The 27532-nt window shown below is 54.7% G+C and overlaps 1 protein-coding gene across 1 annotated transcript in view; it reads left to right on the forward strand.

Moving 5' to 3' along the window:
- The window catches only part of HSPG2 (heparan sulfate proteoglycan 2), a 310894-nt gene that overhangs the window by 61955 nt on the left and 221407 nt on the right, over nucleotides 1-27532 (forward strand). The window contains 1 exon segment of the mRNA XM_063942047.1: nucleotides 19626-19761. Within this exon segment, the coding sequence (XP_063798117.1) occupies nucleotides 19626-19761 (136 nt within the window).

Genomic DNA, 27532 nt, shown 5'->3' on the forward strand with positions numbered 1-27532 from the left:
AGTGTAAGAATAAAGCAGCCAATATTTGCTCCCCTGGCATGGCAACATGGGTTATTCCAGACACAAAGTTACAGGCTTTTATTTTGCTTTACTTACAAATCAGAATCAGGCCCAGTGTGTGCACAGAAGCACTGCTGCAGACTGTATCGGATGAGCGTTTCTGGGAGTGCTGCAGGTGTGTTACGGGGGTGCTGCAGGTGTGTTACGGGGGTGCTGCAGGCGTGTTACGGGGGTGCCGCAGGCGTGTTACTGGGGGTGCCGCAGGCGTGTTACGGAGGTCTCGCAGGCGTGTTACTGGGGGGCAGCAGGCGTGTTACGGGGGTGCCGCAGGCGTGTTACGGGGGTGCCGCAGGTGTATTCATAGATGCACAGCCATATTAGCCAGAGTCAGGCAGACTGCAGCTGCGTTGATGGGGCGCCGGTGGTGAGCGTAGGTGTATGAAAGTTGCATCCTGAGAATGGAGATCACCGTGATGTAGGAGTAAGTGGGCGGCTTTTCCTGATGGGCGTGGTGGGTGTGTCTGTACAGTTCTGCGCTGATCTGAGCCGGTCTCTTGCACTTCGCATTGGGCTGGCGCAGATACTAATGATGACATTTGCGTCCGTGGATGCTGGAACGGTGGGCGGCAGAGGCCGGCGCTGTCACATGCACAGGATTGGGACTTAGTGGTCTATTTACTAAGCCTTGGATGGATATAACGCACCAGCCAATCAGCTCCTAACTGTCATTTTTCAGACATAGCCTGTGATATGATAGAAGCTGATTGGCTGGCACTTTATCTCTCTCCCAGGCTTAAGGGTCTAGTTCATATTTGTACACATTATGTATAAATGCAATGTATGGGGGTCTGCGCATGTGCACAATGCATCTTGCGCTATCGCTCGCATCCCCCTGTCAGCCGCAGCATAAGTGACATGCGGTGTTTGGGGAGCGGAACATGTTGCTCCCATCTAGAAGGCGTGACGGCTCCAGCGTGTGCATCATCGGACGCAGTCTTCCTGCGGCGCAGACCCTTACAGACGTGAACCAGGGCCGCAGTGCGCAGCGCCTCTGATACTATTGCAGGATTTTGTGTTGCCGGGTTTGGAGCTCAGGTCTGAACATGAAGCTGTGGTGAATGACGGGGTTTACACACGCGTGTGATAGTCTCTGTGATCTGTGTAGGAACACGGGAGCTTGGCGCGGCCTCGGTGTGATGACAGAGATTGAGAAGTCGCCAGTGGCTGTATAGAGATAACACACAGGTGACTTCCTGCGCTGGAAGTGGGGGGGGGTTTGGGGGGCCCGTGTGAGGGGGGGGGGGTGCTTTGGCTTGTTATGACTCGGTTCTTCCCTCAGATGTCTGGCGTAAGCTGGCTCAGTGATTAGATGTCTGATCATTCCGCAGTTCCACCAGGTGTCTTTCATCCTGTATATACAGCAGATCACTGCCCATCCGGTGTTACTGCCGCAGCTTCATAGCACAACTCACAATGTGTTTCACTTCTATGTACATACCTTTCCAGACTGGAGAAAGCGAGGCGTACAGCCGCACACCACAGGCACGTGCTATAACATTGCGCCTGGGGGGGGGGCAGCAATAGGGTGTTTCAGTGTTTCCACGGTCTCCTCCCGCTGGATGGAAAGTGTTCTCCTCTCACACAAGGATGACATTGATCAGATTGATATTTCACATTGCCTGGGGTCACCATGAGGAGAGCAGACAATGCAGAGCATTCTCTCCCCGGCTGCTGCAGAGTATTTCCCCCATGAGTAATCATTTTCCAAGTTACTGTAGAATAGGAGTAGGCCACATGTGGTGCTCCAGCTGCTATGGAACTACACCTCCCAGGATTCTATGCTAATACCTGTGGCTGGGCATGCTGGGATGTGTAGTTACACGGCGTTACTACAGAGGATTCCAGCAAGCATTATACTTTGGGGTTCAGTACAAAGCATTACTGCGGAGCAGGGTGTCTGCAGAGCATTACTGCGGAGCAGGATGTCTGCAGAGCATTACTCCGATATATTCCTCCCTCATCCAGTCAGGCTGGCACTGCGCTACTCTGCATTGCTCTGTTCTTCATCCCACACATCATTACCTGTCTCCTGCACATAGTGAGAAATGCCTCTTACGTGCTCACACGCGTGTGCTGTGCGGCCTCCACTGTATGTTATCATTCACATACTCGTCATTAACTCAGCAGAGGTGAGGTCCGTCTTTCCAAGGGAAGCTTCACTGAATCATCCCACAAATATGCCGGACGTGTGGGGAACCTCGCACAGATGGTGCATTCTGCTGCCATGAGAGGATGCTGCAGACAAAATGCCTCCTTAACCCGTAATTTATCCAGGAGGTGTCCTGGTCTCCCATAGCTGCCACTAGTCACCCTGTACAGCCAGGTGTCCTGGTCTCCCATAGCTGCCACTAGTCACCCTGTACAGCCAGGTGTCCTGGTCTCCCATAGCCGCCACTAGTCACCCTGTACAGCCAGGTGTCCTGGTCTCCCATAGCTGCCACGAGTCACCCTGTACAGCCAGGTTTCCTGGTCTCCCATAGCTGCCACGAGTCACCCTGTACAGCCAGGTGTCCTGGTCTCCCATAGCTGCCACTAGTCACCCTGTACAGCCAGGTGTCCTGGTCTCCCATAGCTGCCACTAGTCACCCTGTACAGCCAGGTGTCCTGGTCTCCCATAGCCGCCACTAGTCACCCTGTACAGCCAGGTGTCCTGGTCTCCCATAGCTGCCACGAGTCACCCTGTACAGCCAGGTTTCCTGGTCTCCCATAGCTGCCACTAGTCACCCTGTACATCCAGGTGTCCTGGTCTCCTATAACTGCCACTAGTCACCCTGTACAGCCAGGTGTCCAGGTCTCCTATAACTGCCACTAGTCACCCTGTACAGCCAGGTGTCCTGGTCTCCCATAGCTGCCACTAGTCACCCTGTACAGCCAGGTGTCCTGGTCTCCCATAGCTGCCACTAGTCACCCTGTACAGCCAGGTGTCCTGGTCTCCCATAGCTGCCACTAGTCATCCTGTACATCCAGGTTTCCTGGTCTCCCATAGCTGCCACTAGTCACCCTGTACAGCCAGGTGTCCTGGTCTCCCATAGCTGCCACTAGTCATCCTGTACATCCAGGTTTCCTGGTCTCCCATAGCTGCCACTAGTCACCCTGTACAGCCAGGTGTCCTGGTCCCCCATAGCTGCCACTAGTCACCCTGTACAGCCAGGTTTCCTGGTCTCCCATAGCTGCCACTAGACACCCTGTACAGCCAGGTGTCCTGGTCTCCTATAACTGCCACTAGTCACCCTGTACAGCCAGGTGTCCTGGTCTCCCATAGTTGCCACTAGTCACCGTGTACAGCCAGGTGTCCTGGTCTCCCATAGCTGCCACTAGACACCCTGTACAGCCAGGTTTCCTGGTCTCCTATAACTGCCACTAGTCACCCTGTACAGCCAGGTTTCCTGGTCTACCATAGCTGCCACTAGTCATCCCGTACAGCCAGGTGTCCTGGTCTCCCATAGCTGCCACTAGTCACCCTGTACAGCCAGGTGTCCTGGTCTCCCATAGCTGCCACTAGTCACCCTGTACAGCCAGGTGTCCTGGTCTCCCATAGCCGCCACTAGTCACCCTGTACAGCCAGGTGTCCTGGTCTCCCATAGCTGCCACGAGTCACCCTGTACAGCCAGGTTTCCTGGTCTCCCATAGCTGCCACGAGTCACCCTGTACAGCCAGGTGTCCTGGTCTCCCATAGCTGCCACTAGTCACCCTGTACAGCCAGGTGTCCTGGTCTCCCATAGCTGCCACTAGTCACCCTGTACAGCCAGGTGTCCTGGTCTCCCATAGCCGCCACTAGTCACCCTGTACAGCCAGGTGTCCTGGTCTCCCATAGCTGCCACGAGTCACCCTGTACAGCCAGGTTTCCTGGTCTCCCATAGCTGCCACTAGTCACCCTGTACATCCAGGTGTCCTGGTCTCCTATAACTGCCACTAGTCACCCTGTACAGCCAGGTGTCCAGGTCTCCTATAACTGCCACTAGTCACCCTGTACAGCCAGGTGTCCTGGTCTCCCATAGCTGCCACTAGTCACCCTGTACAGCCAGGTGTCCTGGTCTCCCATAGCTGCCACTAGTCACCCTGTACAGCCAGGTGTCCTGGTCTCCCATAGCTGCCACTAGTCATCCTGTACATCCAGGTTTCCTGGTCTCCCATAGCTGCCACTAGTCACCCTGTACAGCCAGGTGTCCTGGTCTCCCATAGCTGCCACTAGTCATCCTGTACATCCAGGTTTCCTGGTCTCCCATAGCTGCCACTAGTCACCCTGTACAGCCAGGTGTCCTGGTCCCCCATAGCTGCCACTAGTCACCCTGTACAGCCAGGTTTCCTGGTCTCCCATAGCTGCCACTAGACACCCTGTACAGCCAGGTGTCCTGGTCTCCTATAACTGCCACTAGTCACCCTGTACAGCCAGGTGTCCTGGTCTCCCATAGTTGCCACTAGTCACCGTGTACAGCCAGGTGTCCTGGTCTCCCATAGCTGCCACTAGACACCCTGTACAGCCAGGTTTCCTGGTCTCCTATAACTGCCACTAGTCACCCTGTACAGCCAGGTTTCCTGGTCTACCATAGCTGCCACTAGTCATCCCGTACAGCCAGGTGTCCTGGTCTCCCATAGCTGCCACTAGTCACCCTGTACAGCCAGGTGTCCTGGTCTCCCATAGCTGCCACTAGTCACCCTGTACAGCCAGGTGTCCTGGTCTCCCATAGCCGCCACTAGTCACCCTGTACAGCCAGGTGTCCTGGTCTCCCATAGCTGCCACGAGTCACCCTGTACAGCCAGGTTTCCTGGTCTCCCATAGCTGCCACTAGTCACCCTGTACATCCAGGTGTCCTGGTCTCCCATAGCTGCCACTAGTCACCCTGTACAGCCAGGTGTCCTGGTCTCCCATAGCTGCCACTAGTCACCCTGTACAGCCAGGTGTCCTGGTCTCCCATAGCTGCCACTAGTCACCCTGTACAGCCAGGTGTCCTGGTCTCCCATAGCTGCCACTAGTCACCCTGTACAGCCAGGTGTCCTGGTCTCCCATAGCTGCCACTAGTCACCCTGTACAGCCAGGTGTCCTGGTCTCCCATAGCCGCCACTAGTCACCCTGTACAGCCAGGTGTCCTGGTCTCCCATAGCTGCCACGAGTCACCCTGTACAGCCAGGTTTCCTGGTCTCCCATAGCTGCCACTAGTCACCCTGTACATCCAGGTGTCCTGGTCTCCTATAACTGCCACTAGTCACCCTGTACAGCCAGGTGTCCAGGTCTCCTATAACTGCCACTAGTCACCCTGTACAGCCAGGTGTCCTGGTCTCCCATAGCTGCCACTAGTCACCCTGTACAGCCAGGTGTCCTGGTCTCCCATAGCTGCCACTAGTCACCCTGTACAGCCAGGTGTCCTGGTCTCCCATAGCTGCCACTAGTCATCCTGTACATCCAGGTTTCCTGGTCTCCCATAGCTGCCACTAGTCACCCTGTACAGCCAGGTGTCCTGGTCTCCCATAGCTGCCACTAATCATCCTGTACATCCAGGTTTCCTGGTCTCCCATAGCTGCCACTAGTCACCCTGTACAGCCAGGTGTCCTGGTCTCCCATAGTTGCCACTAGTCACCCTGTACAGCCAGGTGTCCTGGTCTCCCATAGCTGCCACTAGACACCCTGTACAGCCAGGTGTCCTGGTCTCCCATAGCTGCCACTAGTCACCCCGTACAGCCAGGTGTCCTGGTCTCCCATAGCCGCCACTAGTCACCCCGTACAGCCAGGTGTCCTGGTCCCCCATAGCTGCCACTAGTCACCCTGTACAGCCAGGTTTCCTGGTCTCCCATAGCTGCCACTAGACACCCTGTACAGCCAGGTGTCCTGGTCTCCTATAACTGCCACTAGTCACCCTGTACAGCCAGGTGTCCTGGTCTCCCATAGTTGCCACTAGTCACCGTGTACAGCCAGGTGTCCTGGTCTCCCATAGCTGCCACTAGACACCCTGTACAGCCAGGTTTCCTGGTCTCCTATAACTGCCACTAGTCACCCTGTACAGCCAGGTTTCCTGGTCTACCATAGCTGCCACTAGTCATCCCGTACAGCCAGGTGTCCTGGTCTCCCATAGCTGCCACTAGTCACCCTGTACAGCCAGGTGTCCTGGTCTCCCATAGCTGCCACTAGTCACCCTGTACAGCCAGGTGTCCTGGTCTCCCATAGCTGCCACTAGTCACCCTGTACAGCCAGGTGTCCTGGTCTCCCATAGCCGCCACTAGTCACCCTGTACAGCCAGGTGTCCTGGTCTCCCATAGCTGCCACTAGTCACCCTGTACAGCCAGGTTTCCTGGTCTCCCATAGCTGCCACTAGACACCCTGTACAGCCAGGTTTCCTGGTCTCCTATAACTGCCACTAGTCACCCTGTACAGCCAGGTTTCCTGGTCTCCCATAGCTGCCACTAGTCACCCTGTACAGCCAGGTGTCCTGGTCTCCTATAACTGCCACTAGTCACCCTGTACAGCCAGGTGTCCTGGTCTCCCATAGCTGCCACTAGTCACCCTGTACAGCCAGGTGTCCTGGTCTCCCATAGCTGCCACTAGTCACCCTGTACAGCCAGGTGTCCTGGTCTCCCATAGCTGCCACTAGTCATCCTGTACATCCAGGTTTCCTGGTCTCCCATAGCTGCCACTAGTCACCCTGTACAGCCAGGTGTCCTGGTCTCCTATAACTGCCACTAGTCACCCTGTACAGCCAGGTGTCCTGGTCTCCCATAGTTGCCACTAGTCACCCTGTACAGCCAGGTGTCCTGGTCTCCCATAGCTGCCACTAGACACCCTGTACAGCCAGGTGTCCTGGTCTCCCATAGCTGCCACTAGTCACCCCGTACAGCCAGGTGTCCTGGTCTCCCATAGCCGCCACTAGTCACCCTGTACAGCCAGGTGTCCTGGTCTCCCATAGCCGCAACTAATCACCCTGTACAGCCAGTTGTCCTGGTCTCCCATAGTTGCCACTAGTCACCCTGTACAGCCAGGTTTCCTTGTGTCCCATAGCTGCCACTAGCCACCCTGTACAGCCAGGTGTCCTGGTCTCCTATAACTGCCACTAGTCATCCTGTACAGCCAGGTTTCCTGGTCTCCCATAGCTGCCACTAGTCACCCCGTACAGCCAGGTGTCCTGGTCTCCCATAGCTGCCACTAGTCACCCTGTACAGCCAGGTGTCCTGGTCTCCCATAGTTGCCACTAGTCACCCTGTACAGCCAGGTTTCCTTGTGTCCCATAGCTGCCACTAGCCACCCTGTACAGCCAGGTGTCCTGGTCTCCCATAGCTGCCACTAGTCACCCTGTACAGCCAGGTGTCCTGGTCTCCCATAGCTGCCACTAGTCACCCTGTACAGCCAGGTTTCCTGGTCTCCCATAGCTGCCACTAGTCACCCTGTACAGCCAGGTGTCCTGGTCTCCCATAGCTGCCACTAGTCACCCTGTACAGCCAGGTGTCCTGGTCTCCCATAGCTGCCACTAGTCACCCTGTACAGCCAGGTTTCCTGGTCTCCCATAGCTGCCACTAGTCACCCTGTACAGCCAGGTGTCCTGGTCTCCCATAGCTGCCACTAGTCACCCTGTACAGCCAGGTTTCCTGGTCTCCCATAGCTGCCACTAGTCACCCTGTACAGCCAGGTTTCCTGGTCTCCCATAGCTGCCACTAGTCACCCTGTACAGCCAGGTGTCCTGGTCTCCCATAGCTGCCACTAGTCACCCTGTACAGCCAGGTGTCCTGGTCTCCCATAGCTGCCACTAGTCACCCTGTACAGCCAGGTGTCCTGGTCTCCCATAGCTGCCACTAGTCACCCTGTACAGCCAGGTGTCCTGGTCTCCCATAGCTGCCACTAGTCATCCTGTACAGCCAGGTGTCCTGGTCTCCTATAACTGCCACTAGTCACCCTGTACAGCCAGGTGTCCTGGTCTCCCATAGCTGCCACTAGTCACCCTGTACAGCCAGGTGTCCTGGTCTCCTATAACTGCCACTAGTCACCCTGTTCATCCAGGTTTCCTGGTCTCCCATAACTGCCACTAGTCACCCTGTACAGCCAGGTGTCCTGGTCTCCCATAGCTGCCACTAGTCACCCCGTACAGCCAGGTGTCCTGGTCTCCCATAGCTGCCACTAGTCACCCTGTACAGCCAGGTGTCCTGGTCTCCCATAGCTGCCACTAGTCACCATGTACAGCCAGGTGTCCTGGTCTCCCATAGCTGCCACTAGTCACCCTGTACAGCCAGGTTTCCTGGTCTCCCATAGCTGCCACTAGACACCCTGTACAGCCAGGTTTCCTGGTCTCCTATAACTGCCACTAGTCACCCTGTACAGCCAGGTTTCCTGGTCTCCCATAGCTGCCACTAATCACCCTGTACAGCCAGTTGTCCTGGTCTCCCATAGTTGCCACTAGTCACCCTGTACAGCCAGGTTTCCTTGTGTCCCATAGCTGCCACTAGCCACCCTGTACAGCCAGGTGTCCTGGTCTCCTATAACTGCCACTAGTCACCCTGTACAGCCAGGTTTCCTGGTCTCCCATAGCTGCCACTAGTCACCCCGTACAGCCAGGTGTCCTGGTCTCCCATAGCTGCCACTAGTCACCCTGTACAGCCAGGTGTCCTGGTCTCCCATAGTTGCCACTAGTCACCCTGTACAGCCAGGTTTCCTTGTGTCCCATAGCTGCCACTAGCCACCCTGTACAGCCAGGTGTCCTGGTCTCCCATAGCTGCCACTAGTCACCCTGTACAGCCAGGTGTCCTGGTCTCCCATAGCTGCCACTAGTCACCCTGTACAGCCAGGTTTCCTGGTCTCCCATAGCTGCCACTAGTCACCCTGTACAGCCAGGTTTCCTGGTCTCCCATAGCTGCCACTAGTCACCCTGTACAGCCAGGTGTCCTGGTCTCCCATAGCTGCCACTAGTCACCCTGTACAGCCAGGTGTCCTGGTCTCCCATAGCTGCCACTAGTCACCCTGTACAGCCAGGTGTCCTGGTCTCCCATAGCTGCCACTAGTCACCCTGTACAGCCAGGTGTCCTGGTCTCCTATAACTGCCACTAGTCACCCTGTACAGCCAGGTGTCCTGGTCTCCCATAGCTGCCACTAGTCATCCTGTACATCCAGGTTTCCTGGTCTCCCATAGCTGCCACTAGTCACCCTGTACAGCCAGGTTTCCTGGTCTCCCATAACTGCCACTAGTCACCCTGTACAGCCAGGTGTCCTGGTCTCCCATAGTTGCCACTAGTCATCCTGTACAGCCAGGTGTCCTGGTCTCCCATAGCTGCCACTAGTCACCCCGTACAGCCAGGTGTCCTGGTCTCCCATAGCTGCCACTAGTCACCCTGTACAGCCAGGTGTCCTGGTCTCCCATAGCTGCCACTAGTCACCCTGTACAGCCAGGTGTCCTGGTCTCCCATAGCTGCCACTGGTCACCCCGTACATCCAGGTTTCCTGGTCTCCCATAGCTGCCACTGGTCACCCCGTACATCCAGGTTTCCTGGTCTCCCATAGCTGCCACTGGTCACCCCGTACATCCAGGTTTCCTGGTCTCCCATAGCTGCCACTAGTCACCCTGTACAGCCAGGTGTCCTGGTCTCACATAGCTGCCACTAGTCACCCTGTACAGCCAGGTGTCCTGGTCTCCCATAGCTGCCACTAGTCACCCTGTACATCCAGGTTTCCTGGTCTCCCATAGCTGCCACTAGTCACCCTGTACAGCCAGGTGTCCTGGTCTCCCATAGTTGCCACTAGTCACCCTGTACAGCCAGGTGTCCTGGTCTCCCATAGCTGCCACTAGACACCCTGTACAGCCAGGTGTCCTGGTCTCCCATAGCTGCCACTAGTCACCCTGTACAGCCAGGTTTCCTGGTCTCCCATAGCTGCCACTAGACACCCTGTACAGCCAGGTGTCCTGGTCTCCTATAACTGCCACTAGTCACCCTGTACAGCCAGGTGTCCTGGTCTCCCATAGTTGCCACTAGTCACCGTGTACAGCCAGGTGTCCTGGTCTCCCATAGCTGCCACTAGACACCCTGTACAGCCAGGTTTCCTGGTCTCCTATAACTGCCACTAGTCACCCTGTACAGCCAGGTTTCCTGGTCTCCCATAGCTGCCACTAGTCACCCCGTACAGCCAGGTGTCCTGGTCTCCCATAGCTGCCACTAGTCACCCTGTACAGCCAGGTGTCCTGGTCTCCCATAGCTGCCACTAGTCACCATGTACAGCCAGGTGTCCTGGTCTCCCATAGCTGCCACTAGTCACCCTGTACAGCCAGGTTTCCTGGTCTCCCATAGCTGCCACTAGACACCCTGTACAGCCAGGTTTCCTGGTCTCCTATAACTGCCACTAGTCACCCTGTACAGCCAGGTTTCCTGGTCTCCCATAGCTGCCACTAATCACCCTGTACAGCCAGTTGTCCTGGTCTCCCATAGTTGCCACTAGTCACCCTGTACAGCCAGGTTTCCTTGTGTCCCATAGCTGCCACTAGCCACCCTGTACAGCCAGGTGTCCTGGTCTCCTATAACTGCCACTAGTCACCCTGTACAGCCAGGTTTCCTGGTCTCCCATAGCTGCCACTAGTCACCCCGTACAGCCAGGTGTCCTGGTCTCCCATAGCTGCCACTAGTCACCCTGTACAGCCAGGTGTCCTGGTCTCCCATAGTTGCCACTAGCCACCCTGTACAGCTAGGTTTCCTTGTCTCCCATAGCTGCCACTAGTCACCCTGTACAGCCAGGTGTCCTGGTCTCCCATAGCTGCCACTGGTCACCCCGTACATCCAGGTTTCCTGGTCTCCCATAGCTGCCACTGGTCACCCCGTACATCCAGGTTTCCTGGTCTCCCATAGCTGCCACTAGTCACCCTGTACAGCCAGGTGTCCTGGTCTCCCATAGCTGCCACTAGTCACCCTGTACAGCCAGGTGTCCTGGTCTCCTATAACTGCCACTAGTCACCCTGTACAGCCAGGTGTCCTGGTCTCCCATAGCTGCCACTAGTCATCCTGTACAGCCAGGTTTCCTGGTCTCCCATAGCTGCCACTAGACACCCTGTACAGCCAGGTTTCCTGGTCTCCTATAACTGCCACTAGTCACCCTGTACAGCCAGGTTTCCTGGTCTCCCATAGCTGCAACTAATCACCCTGTACAGCCAGTTGTCCTGGTCTCCCATAGTTGCCACTAGTCACCCTGTACAGCCAGGTTTCCTTTTGTCCCATAGCTGCCACTAGCCACCCTGTACAGCCAGGTGTCCTGGTCTCCTATAACTGCCACTAGTCACCCTGTACAGCCAGGTTTCCTGGTCTCCCATAGCTGCCACTAGTCACCCCGTACAGCCAGGTGTCCTGGTCTCCCATAGCTGCCACTAGTCACCCTGTACAGCCAGGTTTCCTGGTCTCCCATAGCTGCCACTAGTCACCCTGTACAGCCAGGTGTCCTGGTCTCCCATAGCTGCCACTAGTCACTCTGTACAGCCAGGTGTCCTGGTCTCCCATAGCTGCCACTAGTCACCCTGTACAGCCAGGTTTCCTGGTCTCCCATAGCTGCCACTAGTCACCCTGTACAGCCAGGTGTCCTGATCTCCCATAGCTGCCACTAGTCACCCTGTACAGCCAGGTGTCCTGGTCTCCCATAGCTGCCACTAGTCACCCTGTACAGCCAGGTGTCCTGGTCTCCCATAGCTGCCACTAGTCACCCTGTACAGCCAGGTGTCCTGGTCTCCTATAACTGCGACTAGTCACCCTGTACAGCCAGGTGTCCTGGTCTCCCATAGCTGCCACTAGTCACCCTGTACATCCAGGTTTCCTGGTCTCCCATAGCTGCCACTAGTCACCCTGTACAGCCAGGTTTCCTGGTCTCCCATAACTGCCACTAGTCACCCTGTACAGCCAGGTGTCCTGGTCTCCCATAGTTGCCACTAGTCATCCTGTACAGCCAGGTGTCCTGGTCTCCCATAGCTGCTACTAGTCACCCCGTACAGCCAGGTGTCCTGGTCTCCCATAGCTGCCACTAGTCACCCTGTACAGCCAGGTGTCCTGGTCTCCCATAGCTGCCACTAGTCACCCTGTACAGCCAGGTTTCCTGGTCTCCCATAGCTGCCACTAGTCACCCTGTACAGCCAGGTTTCCTGGTCTCCTATAACTGCCACTAGTCAGCCTGTACAGCCAGGTGTCCTGGTCTCCCATAGCTGCCACTAGTCACCCTGTACAGCCAGGTTTCCTGGTCTCCCATAGCTGCCACTAGTCACCCTGTACAGCCAGGTTTCCTGGTCTCCTATAACTGCCACTAGTCAGCCTGTACAGCCAGGTTTCCTGGTCTCCCATAGCTGCCACTAATCACCCTGTACAGCCAGTTGTCCTGGTCTCCCATAGTTGCCATTAGTCACCCTGTACAGCCAGGTTTCCTTGTGTCCCATAGCTGCCACTAGCCACCCTGTACAGCCAGGTGTCCTGGTCTCCTATAACTGCCACTAGTCATCCTGTACAGCCAGGTTTCCTGGTCTCCCATAGCTGCCACTAGTCACCCCGTACAGCCAGGTGTCCTGGTCTCCCATAGCTGCCACTAGTCACCCTGTACAGCCAGGTGTCCTGGTCTCCCATAGTTGCCACTAGTCACCCTGTACAGCCAGGTTTCCTTGTGTCCCATAGCTGCCACTAGCCACCCTGTACAGCCAGGTGTCCTGGTCTCCCATAGCTGCCACTAGTCACCCTGTACAGCCAGGTGTCCTGGTCTCCCATAGCTGCCACTAGTCACCCTGTACAGCCAGGTTTCCTGGTCTCCCATAGCTGCCACTAGTCACCCTGTACAGCCAGGTTTCCTGGTCTCCCATAGCTGCCACTAGTCACCCTGTACAGCCAGGTGTCCTGGTCTCCCATAGCTGCCACTAGTCACCCTGTACAGCCAGGTGTCCTGGTCTCCCATAGCTGCCACTAGTCACCCTGTACAGCCAGGTGTCCTGGTCTCCCATAGCTGCCACTAGTCACCCTGTACAGCCAGGTGTCCTGGTCTCCTATAACTGCCACTAGTCACCCTGTACAGCCAGGTGTCCTGGTCTCCCATAGCTGCCACTAGTCACCCTGTACAGCCAGGTTTCCTGGTCTCCCATAGCTGCCACTAGTCACCCTGTACAGCCAGGTTTCCTGGTCTCCCATAACTGCCACTAGTCACCCTGTACAGCCAGGTGTCCTGGTCTCCCATAGTTGCCACTAGTCATCCTGTACAGCCAGGTGTCCTGGTCTCCCATAGCTGCCACTAGTCACCCCGTACAGCCAGGTGTCCTGGTCTCCCATAGCTGCCACTAGTCACCCTGTACAGCCAGGTGTCCTGGTCTCCCATAGCTGCCACTAGTCACCCTGTACAGCCAGGTGTCCTGGTCTCCCATAGCTGCCACTGGTCACCCCGTACATCCAGGTTTCCTGGTCTCCCATAGCTGCCACTAGTCACCCTGTACAGCCAGGTTTCCTGGTCTCCCATAGCTGCCACTAGTCACCCTTAACAGCCAGGTGTCTTGGAATCCCATAGCTGCCACTAGTCAACCTGTACAGCCAGGTGTCCTGGTCTCCCATAGCTGCCACGAGTCACCCTGTACAGCCAGATGTCCTGGTCTCACATAGCTGCCACTAGTCACCCTGTACAGCCAGATGTCCTGGTCTCCCATAGCTGCCACTAGTCACCCTGTACAGCCAGGTGTCCTGGTCTCCCGTAGCTGCCACTAGTCACCCTGTACAGCCAGGTGTCCTCGTCTCACATAGCCAGTTTCTGTGGTCTTTGTACGTGATGCAGTGAAAATGCCGGCTGTCGGGATCCCAGCATTCAGGAGGCTGACGTCGGAATCCCGACAGCCGGCATTTTACTGACTGATGGAAGACTGCCACTTGCTCTGTATTCTCAGTCAGTTGGTGGGTCCACGTCACCAACCGATAGTGAATAGAATGTGTGGCGAGCGCAGCGAGGGGACTTGCTGTCGGTATATAATCACCGGCGCTGTGTGTGTATAGGTTATATTGTATGGAGCTTCTAGTAATACCAGGAATGTGTACTGTAATACACCCCATATACACCTCACACGCACATATATAATTCATATCGGTCCATATCCCGTGGCATGGCGAGTGCGTCTCAGTCTGTGATATAATTGGGCCAGTGATGTCATCCCCTCGCCTTATTGGCGAGTCTCAGACTGAACACAGAGTGCTGTCGCTGTGGCTGCCGTTGCACCATATTAGGTGTCCTGTGGGGCTATTTGCAGGGGGCTGTATTTTTGGATGCACTCTGCGCGGTCACATCCACTCTGACTGGACACACGAGCCGGCTGTAAGGAAAGCAGTAACCCTCTCTGTGCTGGCAGGTATAGGCGGGGGAGGGGGACCCTCAGCTGCTGTATACATGGGGGGGGCTCTGATACCCCCACACATAGAATAGCCTGTGTGCTGGTCGCCGTATAGCGCTCCTGTCTTCCCAGGTTCCCGGAAGAGCATTAGTTAGCACCTCAGGGGTCTGTGTCTGCTTTTGGGGGGGGCTCCTTAGGAGAGATATTACATTTGTAGTGCTGCACAACTGGGGCATTGCAGGATATCGGTCGGCGAGGGCAGTTGTGTCTGCGGCCCTTTGGGTTACCAGTACAGGTGTTGGTGTAATAGGGTGCAAATACATAGAGTTTCACCTTCAGGCCCCAAAATCGCCCAGATGCGCAGTATCTCACTCCCCATTCTCCCTCCCCCCACATCGCCCGTGTCTTATACCTGCCCCCACACCTGTCATTTCTGTCTGCCTCCTGTACAGCAGCAGAAATAGGCATATCTGCTCATACAAGGATATTCTGACTTCCTGCACGGTGACGACTTCCAGATGCAGCCTGCCAGGCATAGGGGCACACCAGAGGAATATTCCGTTATGTGCCAGGATGTCCGGCTTCCAGCTGTGTGACTGTGGCGGGGTCCCCTCCTTGGTACCGAGGCTGGAAGTAGCTGGGCTCCGGGATATGGGGATGTCTCGCCTGCAGCCGTCACTTTCCCACGCTTCCCTGCAATCCTGGCTTCTCCTCTCTGCCAGCTTCAGGCTGATCATTAGCTTCCAATAAGTGAATTAATCCTGGTTTAAGGTCATTATACCCAGACCTAATCTTGTGGCTGTGCGTTCGCTGCTCTCTAACAATCTGTCCTTGTTTCCACGTAATGGGCCTTAAACCCCAAAATGTACATTTTCAGGTTCTATTCTGTGATACCCGGATCTTCCAGCCTGTTCCGTGGTGCTGTATCCTCTGCCTCCTGCGCTATATATATCTCACGCAGGTCACAGAGCTGAGTATACAGTAATCCAGGCACCGGGCTCGGCACCAATCCACACTGTGCATTCCTGACAGCTGTCCGTCATGGTCTCTGCTGGGGAGGGAAGCATGGCGGCCTGATAGAGACAGCCCTATATACTGCACATATACATACATACATCCGCTCTAACGCTGAAGGGAAGTTAAGCGTTAAGTTGTGAAGAGTATACTGTCACTTTCTGGTGTGTTTTTCAGTCCAGTGCGATTTTGCGGCCTTCTCATTTTGGTAAATCACTAACATACTGTATATGCGCCATTTCCTCAGTGCGCCATTTCCTCAGTGCGCCTACGCATTTCTCTTTCTATAGTATTTGAGCATTTCCTTCTCCTGCCTCTGCCTGGTAAATGGGTGAAGCGCAGTCAGTGCGTTGGGGGTTACTCAGGGTTGTTAGCAAACAAAAAAGCAGACCACTGGGTAACACCGTGCTGCACTGCAGGTGGGGCAGATGTAACATGTGCAGAGAGAGTTAGATTTGGGTGGGTTATTTTGTTTCTGTGCAGGGTAAATACTGGCTACTTTCTTTTTACACTGCAATTTAGATTGCAGATTGAACACACCCCACCCAAATCTAACTCTCTCTGCACATGTTACATCTGCCCCCCTGCACTGCACATGGTTTTGCACAGGTATCTCTGCACATGTTACATCTCCCCACCTGCAGTGCAGCATGGTGTTACCCAGGTCTCTCTGCACATGTTACATCTGCCCCACCTGCAGTGCAGCATGCTGTTACCCAGGTTTCTCTGCACATGTTATATCCCCCCTCCCTGCAGTGCCCCTGCAGTGCACCATGGTGTTACACATGTCTCTCTGCAGTGCATCGTGGTGTTACCCAGGTCTCTCTGCACATGTTAACTCTCCCCCCCCCCTCCCCCTGCAGTGCACCATGGTGTTACCCAGGTCTCCTCTGCAGTGCAGAATGGTGTTACCCAGGTCTCTCTGCACATGTTACAGCTGTCTCCTCTGCAGTGCAGCATGGTGTTACCCAGGTTTCTCTGCACATGTTATATCCCACCTCCCTGCAGTGCCCCTGCAGTGCACCATGGTGTTACGCATGTCTCTCTGCAGTGCAGCGTGGTGTTACCCAGGTCTCTCTGCACATGTTACATCTGCCCCCCCCCCCCCCTGCAGTGCACCATGGTGTTACACATGTCTCTCTGTAGTGCAGCGTGGTGTTACCCAGGTCTCTCTGCACATGTTACAGCTGTCTCCTCTGCAGTGCAGCATGGTGTTGCGCTAGAATACGGCCAGGTCACTATGCTGCTAAACAGGCAGCGAATGGTTAAGAGTAATGGTTCCCTCCGTGTGCCTCCCGCACCTGCAGATTGTTGCTCCCGGAGAGAATACTGGGAACGCGATGTCCTGTTTACATTCAGCGCCGGACAGAGAATTACTCGCCCATTCCTTGTTTTCCAGATACACAACAAATAACAGGGAGATCCCGGGGGATGGCAGCTGGAGAAGCTGAGCACTGGCCATCCTTTAACCCTTGCTCTGCTGCAGAGCACTGCGCTGGGAACAGATGACCAGAGAGCCCACGTCTTGCTGGCGGAGGTCGGCACATGGAACAGCGCCGGTGTCTCCTCCATGTTGGCAGCGTACGGGCACCAGTGATACTGACAGCGCTTCAGGTTCTTACTGGTTTCTGGATAGATAGTGATTAAGGGCGTGATTCTACAGACTGTGGGGGGGGGGGGGGGGACTGTAGGTACGTCGCGATCCACGTGCATTGCACCATGCTGCGCGAGAGCCTCCGCCACCATTATCCTCGTCTGTTACACCTGCCACGTGCTTGGCGCGGTAGCTATGACTCGGAATGATGGCGTAACTCCCACAAGACGTCCTCTTACCGGTGGGCACCGAGAAACGTTCAAATCAGAGTCACCCACAGATGCTCCTGTCCGCTATGGCGCATGCTCCGTTCGCTGAAACCCGCTAGATGGGGCCGCGTTCACACCTGGCTGCCAATCAGAATCCGGCCCTGAGCGCAGAGATGCCGCTTTATGTCGGGGTTACTCTATAAAGACTGTCTGGACCTGGGGCGTCTGTACAGAACACAATGTGCCCACCGTGGTCCTCTGCTGAGAGCAGGCAGTGTCTGAGTGACGGCTTTACAGACTTGCTGTGTAGAAATGCAGCGCGTGGATTGGTCGGCGCATACGTAGGCGCGGAACCAGCTATGCACAGAATGTTACTTTCAGCTGTTTGGTCTGTATGTATTGTCGTCAGGACATTGTCTGGATTGTGTGGGAGGAGCATCAGGGTTACACTGAACAGTGCACTTCATCTTCATATCTGATAAATATAATATGGGGTCTCCTAAGACACAATAACCTCCTCGAAATCTGGAATACAGATGATGGACAGTATGAGCCGCTTATTAATATCTGGAGATCGCCAATAGAATAGTGAGATAATTGCCGTACGCACTTATACACAGGCCCTTTACAGCAATGTATAGCATGAAAGCACTGTCCTGGAGAGCTGACAATCTAATGTAATGTTGGTGCCTGTGAGTAAGGCACATGTCGACTTAGCCAAGCCGCAAGGTGCTGACACCGTCGGCAGATTTGCCCACGTGGAGAAACATGGAGTATAAAGCATTTTAGAAGACTCGTCAATTTAGTTTCTCATGTGAGGTATCTTGTACCTCATGCCTCGTGCATCATTTCTCAGATTACTTGGCATCTGACTTGAAATCTTTTCCACGTGTGTTACTTGTGTACAGGTGTTTTTGGTCACATGATCCACGTACTGGCTGTTATCCTGGTTCAGGTGCCGGCACCATGCCATGGCGGCATTTAAACGCTGCACGGAACGCCAACCCCTGTTTCCCGGTTACTCTTGCAGGGATCCAGCTCTCATTCAGTTCAGCCCAAGCTGATTAAACACCTTTTATGTTGGCGTTAAATCCCTTTGTTCCTGGCCTGGTCGCCCTGTAATCATAAGCCGGGCGTATTTGCACAGGAAAGTGCTGTTACCACACATTCCACTCTTCATGCGGTCTGATGGGCTGAGGAGGGGGATAGAGGGGACGTGGGCGGGGGGAGCCTGCCTGTCTGTCAGGTAGGGATACTCTATGGTCCCAGGCTGGTGATGCGGGTGGCGTAGGTTTATTGGTCACCGCATGTGACAGATCATTGGGTCCATTTATCAATAATTACATTTGCTGTGATCTGGGCGCATTATTAGACCCCAAAATTGTATTGCAGTATGCGATAATACCGCCTCAATGCCGCAGGGACAGGGGCACAGAAGCCGCCACTGAGATGTGAGCCCCTCAGCAGTCTCTTATGCATGGAGTGGGGCAGGCGCAGACTGCAACTACTATATGTGGTGCTGATAATGGTGATAGTGTCCACAGTCATAACTGTATCTGATCAGTGTGTCTGTGTGCTGTTCCTTGGCCATGTCTCGATGTACTGTACCCTGACCACGTGCCTGTGTACTGTACACCAACCACGTGTCTGTGTACTGTGCCCTGACCACGTGTCTCTATACTGTATCCTGGCCACGTGTCTCTATACTGTACCCTGGCCACGTGTCTGTGTGTTGTATCCTGGCCACGTGTCTGTGTGCTGTACCCAGGCCACGTGTCTGTGTACTGTACCCCGACCACGTGTCTGTGTACTGTACCCCGACCACGTGTCTGTGTACTGTACCCCGGCCACGTGTCTGTGTACTGTACCCCGGCCACGTGTCTGTGTACTGTACCCCGGCCATGTGTCTGTGTACTGTACCCCGACCACGTGCCTGTGTACTGTACCCCGACCACGTGCCTGTGTACTCTAACCTGCCCACATGTCTGTGTACTGTACCCTGAATGTGTGCTGTACCCTGACTACGTGTCTGTGTACTGTAGCCTGTCCTCAATCAGGTTGATGACACGCTTATTTGTCTATATACTGTACCCCCTGAGCTGACTATATACTGTACCCCCTGAGCTGTCTATATACTGTACCCCCTGAGCTGACTATATACTGTACCCCCTGAACTGACTATATACTGTACCCCCTGAACTGACTATATACTGTACCCCCTAGGCTGTCTATATACTGTACCCCCTGAGCTGACTATATACTGTACCCCCTGAGCTGACTATATACTGTACCCCTGAACTGACTATATACTGTACCCCCTGAACTGACTATATACTGTACCCCCTGAACTGACTATATACTGTACCCCCTGATCTGACTATATACTGTAGCACAGTAAAGGAACGTGCATGCCGTTGCTGGGACTCGCTGCACGGGGTAACCCATCCCCCGCTCTGTGTCTTGCAGGCAGCCATTGCTTCCAGAGTTCTAGATGAAGTATATTTCCCAGAGAATGAGTCGGAGACGCGGACAAGACAACATGGCTGGCGATACGGAGAGCTGGGAGACGATGAAGACTTTCTGGCGGATGAAGCCTCTGGAGGTAAATGATGGGCTGCAGCATTTCTATGTACTAGCTGATATTTTCCTATAGGGTTTACCAGAATTACTAAGACTCGCTCTTGTCCTGAAGCAGCAGTTCCCAAACGCCGTCCTCAGGGCACCGCAACAGTCAGTAACACGTGTGGCGGCGGTGTGTGCTGGGGAATGACACGTGTGACGGCGGGGTGTGCTGGGGAATGACACGTGTAATGGCGGTGTGTGCTGGGGAATGACACGTGTGGCGGCGGTGTGTGCTGGGGAATGATACATGTGGCGGCGGTGTGTGCTGAGGAAGGACACGTGGCGGCGGTGTGTGCTGAGGAAGGACACGTGTGGCGGCGGTGTGTGCTGGGGTATGGCACGTGTGATGGCGCTGTGTGCTGGGGAATGGCACGCGTGACACCGGGGTGTGCGCACGCAGAGGGATGGCATGCGTGACACCGGGGTGTGCGCACGCAGGGGAATGGCACGCGTGACACCGGGGTGTGCGCACGCAGGGGAATGACACGCGTGACACCGGGGTGTGCGCACGCAGGGGAATGACACGCGTGACACCGGGGTGTGCGCACGAAGGGGAATGACACGCGTGACACCGGGGTGTGCGCTCGCAGGGGAATGACACGCGTGACACCGGGGTGTGCGCTCGCAGGGGAATGACACGCGTGACACCGGGGTGTGCGCACGCAGGGGAATGACACGCGTGACACCGGGGTGTGCGCACGCAGGGGAATGACACGCGTGACACCGGGGTGTGCGCACGCAGGGGAATGACACGCGTGACACCGGGGTGTGCGCACGCAGGGGAATGACACGCGTGACACCGGGGTGTGCGCACGCAGGGGAATGACACGCGTGACACCGGGGTGTGCGCACGCAGGGGAATGACACGCGTGACACCGGGGTGTGCGCACGCAGGGGAATGACACGCGTGATACAGTGGTGTGTGAGGAGAATAACAGGCGTGATACAGTGGTGTGTGAGGAGAATAACAGGCGTGATACAGTGGTGTGTGAGGAGAATAACAGGCGTGATACAGTGGTGTGTGAGGAGAATAACAGGCGTGATACAGTGGTGTGTGAGGAGAATAACAGGCGTGATACAGTGGTGTGTGAGGAGAATAACAGGCGTGATACAGTGGTGTGTGAGGAGAATAACAGGAGTGATACAGTGGTGTGTGAGGAGAATAACAGGAGTGACACATAGGTGTGTGCAGGGAAATAACACGCGTGCCACAGAGGTGTTGGCAGGGGAACAACATGCGTGCCACAGAGGTGTGTGCAGGTGAATAACATGCGTGCCACAGAGGTGTGTGCAGGTGAATAACATGCGTGCCACAGAGGTGTGTGCTGGGGAGTGACACACATGTGCAGGGGTGTGTGCATAGGAATAACGTTTGACACGGGTGTGTGCTGGGGAGTAACACGCGTGACACGGGTGTATGCGGTGGAATAATATGTGTGATTCAGGAGTTCTGGAAGTGGAATAACATGTGTGACCCTGGGGCTGTGTGCAGGGGAATAATACGTGTGACACAGCGGCGTGTGCTGGGGAATAACACGCGTGTGCAGGGGGATAAGTGTCTGTAGTTGGGGTGAGGCAGCCGCCTGCAGTCCCTTGTCCTGTGCTCAGACGATTTATGTGTGAATGAGCCTGAGGTGTTATCTGGTAGCGGGAGATGTGTATCTCGCCGTGTCCTCAGGACACGCAATAGTGTTATACAGAGATTTGTGTCTTGTTCTCTGACAGGTTTATCTGTGTGTAATTGTCACATTCCTGCCACACTCAGTCTCACGTAACAGCCGCACAGCTGACCAGAAGGAAGGAGCCGGCCGGGCCCCGGAATGCAGAGAGCGGTTCTCCAGCCCTGTGATTCCACGTTAGCCGGGTTTTATGAGAAACATTAGCCGACCTAGTAACCGTGTGTTCTATTTGTGGCTGGTGTTTGTTACTGCGAATCGCCGCTACCTGTGCGGCACAAAGTTGTAGTTTTACAAGAGACGCAAATGTATCACTACACCCAGAGACGTCATTGGCTATGTGGGGAACAGCGAAAACACTGGAGAAGTTACCCATGGCAACCGAACACTTCTACCTATCAGGAGCGTACCTATGCAGGTGTCTGAGCGATAGAGAAGTCGGGAATGCATTCTGCTCTGAAACAGGCCTGGAAATGATGTTGCTGCATTACAGGGTTGGCTGGGTTAAACCAAATGGTTATTTTATTATGCTGTGACTACAGGCCCGGCGCCGTGAATACTTACAATGGCCTATTATCAGGGAATCCCTCTGGTATAATCCTGCAGTCTTGGTGCATCTTCAGCCAGTGTAGAAATGATTCTTCTTCTTAAGGTTTCCTTCATTAAAGCTTCGAAACAGTCTGGGAACTGGAGAGGCCTCTAAACTGGTGTATAATGCCAGTGGTCTGCGCGGCGCTAGTGCTCCAAGCCCCTGTGTGTGCGTGTGTGTGTGTGTGTGTGTGTGTGTGTGCGTGTGTGTGTGTGTGTGTGTGTGTGTGCGTGTGTGCGTGTGTGTGTGTGCGTGTGTGTGTGTGCGTGTGGGTGTGCGTGTGCGTGTGGGTGTGTGCGTGTGTGTGTGCGCGTGTGTGTGTGTGTGTGTGTGTGTGTGTGTGTGTGCGTGTGCGTGTGTGCGTGTGGGTGTGTGTGTGCGTTTTGCTGAAAAGTGCTTTTGCATTTTCCATATTGTATTACTATTCAGATTTATTGAATTACAGTAAAAGTAACTATTTACCAGCCCATCATAATGATGGAACAACATAACAGTAATGATTTGATATGTTTAGTCTGTCTACAGATATTCAGATGTAATAGGAATAGTAAGCAGTAATAAATCATTGCCAAGCCTAAGAACTTTGGCTTGTTACTGTTAGAAAGCATTAAACGTGGCTGATCAGGGTTTCTAATACATAGCAATGTGTCACAGGATTACTATAATAAGCAGGATTCAGTTTTTAAAACATTAATGCAATAATAACGGGTTTCAACAAAACCGTTTTTTCTCCAACCCTGATACATTATAAATAAAGTGTAATGACTGAGGGTTTCTGGCTCCTACTAGTCATACTGAGCCTGTCCCCGGCTGCCCTCTCTCCGCTCAGCGGCCACAGGTTGTGTGTCTGACACCTCGTGTAGTGAGCGGGGTGTGTCTGTCAGTGTAATGAGCCGGCCTTGTGTGTGTAGACTTTGCTCATACATCCATCTACATTATACAACCCTTCCCTGGTATCCCCTACGTGTGTGTGTGTGTGTGTGTGTGTGTGTGTGTGTGTATGTATGTATGTATGTATGTATATATATATATATATATTCTCGCACAAACACTTGGCACAGCTTTCAGTAAATCTGCGTGGTGTAGGTATAACACAAGAAATAGTCCTTATAGTGTTGCCGTTGCCCGTGGTGACTGTATACATGTGCTGCACACGGTGGGTTACTGGTTTATCTTAGTGTATCACCGAATATCTAATGTTACAGTATATTCATCTGCAGAGTGTAAGACAGCAGGGACATGGGCAGCGCCGCAGGGAGCTCCGTATACAGTATATTCATCTGCAGAGTGTAAGACAGCAGGGACATGGGCAGCGCCGCAGGGAGCTCCGTATACAGTATATTCATCTGCAGAGTGTAAGACAGCAGGGACATGGGCAGCGCCGCAGGGAGCTCCGTATACAGTGTATTCATCTGCAGAGTGTAAGACAGCAGGGACATGGGCAGCGCTGCAGGGAGCTCCGTATACAGTATATTCATCTGCAGAGTGTAAGACAGCAGGGACATGGGCAGCGCTGCAGGGAGCTCCGTATACAGTATATTCATCTGCAGAGTGTAAGACAGCAGGGACATGGGCAGCGCAGCAGGGAGCTCCGTATACAGTATACTCATCTGCAGAGTGTAAGACAGCAGGGACATGGGCAGCGCCGCAGGGAGCTCCGTATACAGTATACTCATCTGCAGAGTGTAAGACAGCAGGGACATGGGCAGCGCCGCAGGGAGCTCCGTATACAGTATATTCATCTGCAGAGTGTAAGACAGCAGGGACATGGGCAGCGCCGCAGGGAGCTCCGTATACAGTATACTCATCTGCAGAGTGTAAGACAGCAGGGACATGGGCAGCGCCGCAGGGAGCTCCGTATACAATGTACTCATCTGCAGAGTGTAAGACAGCAGGGACATGGGCAGCGCAGCAGGGAGCTCCGTATACAGTATACTCATCTGCAGAGTGTAAGACAGCAGGGACATGGGCAGCGCCGCAGGGAGCTCCGTATACAGTATACTCATCTGCAGAGTGTAAGACAGCAGGGACATGGGCAGCGCCGCAGGGAGCTCCGTATACAGTATACTCATCTGCAGAGTGTAAGACAGCAGGGACATGGGCAGCGCCGCAGGGAGCTCCGTATACAATATACTCATCTGCAGAGTGTAAGACAGCAGGGACATGGGCAGCGCCGCAGGGAGCTCCGTATACAGTATATTCATCTGCAGAGTGTAAGACAGCAGGGACATGGGCAGCGCCGCAGGGAGCTCCGTATACAGTATACTCATCTGCAGAGTGTAAGACAGCAGGGATATGGGCAGCGCCGCAGGGAGCTCCGTATACAGTATATTCATCTGCAGAGTGTAAGACAGCAGGGACATGGGCAGCGCCGCAGGGAGCCCCGTATACAGTATACTCATCTGCAGAGTGTAAGACAGCAGGGACATGGACAGCGCCGCAGGGAGCTCCATATACAGTGTACTCATCTGCAGAGTGTAAGACAGCAGGGACATGGGCAGCGCCGCAGGGAGCTCCGTATACAGTATACTCATCTGCAGAGTGTAAGACAGCAGGGACACGGGCAGCGCCGCAGGGAGCTCCGTATACAGTATATTCATCTGCAGAGTGTAAGACAGCAGGGACATGGGCAGCGCCGCAGGGAGCTCCGTATACAGTATATTCATCTGCAGAGTGTAAGACAGCAGGGACATGGACAGCGCCGCAGGGAGCTCCATATACAGTGTACTCATCTGCAGAGTGTAAGACAGCAGGGACATGGGCAGCGCCGCAGGGAGCTCCGTATACAGTATACTCATCTGCAGAGTGTAAGACAGCAGGGACATGGGCAGCGCCGCAGGGAGCTCCGTATACAGTATATTCATCTGCAGAGTGTAAGACAGCAGGGACATGGGCAGCGCCGCAGGGAGCTCCGTATACAGTATATTCATCTGCAGAGTGTAAGACAGCAGGGACATGGGCAGCACCGCAGGGAGCTCCGTATACAGTATACTCATCTGCAGAGTGTAAGACAGCAGGGACATGGGCAGCGCCGCAGGGAGCTCCGTATACAATGTACTCATCTGCAGAGTGTAAGACAGCAGGGACATGGGCAGCGCCGCAGGGAGCTCCGTATACAGTATACTCATCTGCAGAGTGTAAGACAGCAGGGACATGGGCAGCGCTGCAGGGAGCTCCGTATACAGTATATTCATCTGCAGAGTGTAAGACAGCAGGGACATGGGCAGCGCCGCAGGGAGCTCCGTATACAATGAACTCATCTGCAGAGTGTAAGACAGCAGGGACATGGGCAGCGCCGCAGGGAGCTCCGTATACAGTATACTCATCTGCAGAGTGTAAGACAGCAGGGACATGGGCAGCGCTGCAGGGAGCTCCGTATACAGTATACTCATCTGCAGGGTGTAAGACAGCAGGGACATGGGCAGCGCTGCAGGGAGCTCCGTATACAGTGTCTTCATCTGCAGAGTGTAAGACAGCAGGGACATGGGCAGCGCCGCAGGGAGCTCCGTATACAGTATATTCATCTGCAGAGTGTAAGACAGCAGGGACATGGGCAGCGCTGCAGGGAGCTCCGTATACAGTATACTCATCTGCAGGGTGTAAGACAGCAGGGACATGGGCAGCGCTGCAGGGAGCTCCGTATACAGTGTCTTCATCTGCAGAGTGTAAGACAGCAGGGACATGGGCAGCGCCGCAGGGAGCTCCGTATACAGTATATTCATCTGCAGAGTGTAAGACAGCAGGGACATGGGCAGCGCCGCAGGGAGCTCCGTATACAGTATACTCATCTGCAGAGTGTAAGACAGCAGGGACATGGGCAGCGCCGCTGGGAGCCCCGTATACAGTGTATTCATCTGCAGAGTGTAAGACAGCAGGGACATGGGCAGCGCCGCAGGGAGCTCCGTATACAGTATACTCATCTGCAGAGTGTAAGACAGCAGGGACATAGGCAGCGCCGCAGGGAGCTCCGTATACAGTATATTCATCTGCAGAGTGTAAGACAGCAGGGACATGGGCAGCGCCGCAGGGAGCCCCGTATACAGTATATTCATCTGCAGAGTGTAAGACAGCAGGGACATGGGCAGCGCCGCAGGGAGCTCCGTATACAGTATACTCATCTGCAGAGTGTAAGACAGCAGGGACATGGGCAGCGCCGCAGGGAGCTCCGTATACAGTATACTCATCTGCAGAGTGTAAGACAGCAGGGACATGGACAGCGCCGCAGGGAGCTCCGTATACAGTGTACTCATCTGCAGAGTGTAAGACAGCAGGGACATGGGCAGCGCAGCAGGGAGCTCCGTATACAGAATACTCATCTGCAGAGTGTAAGACAGCAGGGACATGGGCAGCGCCGCAGGGAGCTCCGTATACAGTATACTCATCTGCAGAGTGTAAGACAGCAGGGACATGGGCAGCGCTGCAGGGAGCTCCGTATACAGAATACTCATCTGCAGAGTGTAAGACAGCAGGGACATGGGCAGCGCCGCAGGGAGCTCCGTATACAGTATACTCATCTGCAGAGTGTAAGACAGCAGGGACATGGACAGCACCGCAGGGAGCTCCGTATACAGTGTACTCATCTGCAGAGTGTAAGACAGCAGGGACATGGGCAGCACCGCAGGGAGCTCCGTATACAGTGTACTCATCTGCAGAGTGTAAGACAGCAGGGACATGGGCAGCGCTGCAGGGAGCTCCGTATACAGTATATTCATCTGCAGGGTGTAAGACAGCAGGGACATGGGCAGCGCAGCAGGGAGCTCCGTATACAGTATACTCATCTGCAGAGTGTAAGACAGCAGGGACATGGGCAGCGCCGCAGGGAGCTCCGTATACAGTATACTCATCTGCAGAGTGTAAGACAGCAGGGACATGGGCAGCGCCGCAGGGAGCTCCGTATACAGTATACTCATCTGCAGAGTGTAAGACAGCAGGGACATGGGCAGCGCCGCAGGGAGCTCCGTATACAGAATACTCATCTGCAGAGTGTAAGACAGCAGGGACATGGGCAGCGCTGCAGGGAGCTCCGTATACAGAATACTCATCTGCAGAGTGTAAGACAGCAGGGACATGGGCAGCGCCGCAGGGAGCTCCGTATACAGAATACTCATCTGCAGAGTGTAAGACAGCAGGGACATGGGCAGCGCCGCAGGGAGCTCCATATACAGAATACTCATCTGCAGAGTGTAAGACAGCAGGGACATGGGCAGCGCCGCAGGGAGCTCCGTATACAGTATATTCATCTGCAGGGTGTAAGACAGCAGGGACATGGGCAGCGCCGCAGGGAGCTCCGTATTTAGTATATTCATCTGCAGAGTGTAAGACAGCAGGGACATGGGCAGCGCCGCAGGGAGCTCCGTATACAGAATACTCATCTGCAGAGTGTAAGACAGCAGGGACATGGGCAGCGCCGCAGGGAGCTCCATATACAGAATACTCATCTGCAGAGTGTAAGACAGCAGGGACATGGGCAGCGCCGCAGGGAGCTC

The sequence above is a fragment of the Pseudophryne corroboree genome, chromosome 10 (genome assembly GCF_028390025.1).
Source record: "Pseudophryne corroboree isolate aPseCor3 chromosome 10, aPseCor3.hap2, whole genome shotgun sequence".
Taxonomy (NCBI): Eukaryota; Metazoa; Chordata; class Amphibia; order Anura; family Myobatrachidae; genus Pseudophryne; species Pseudophryne corroboree.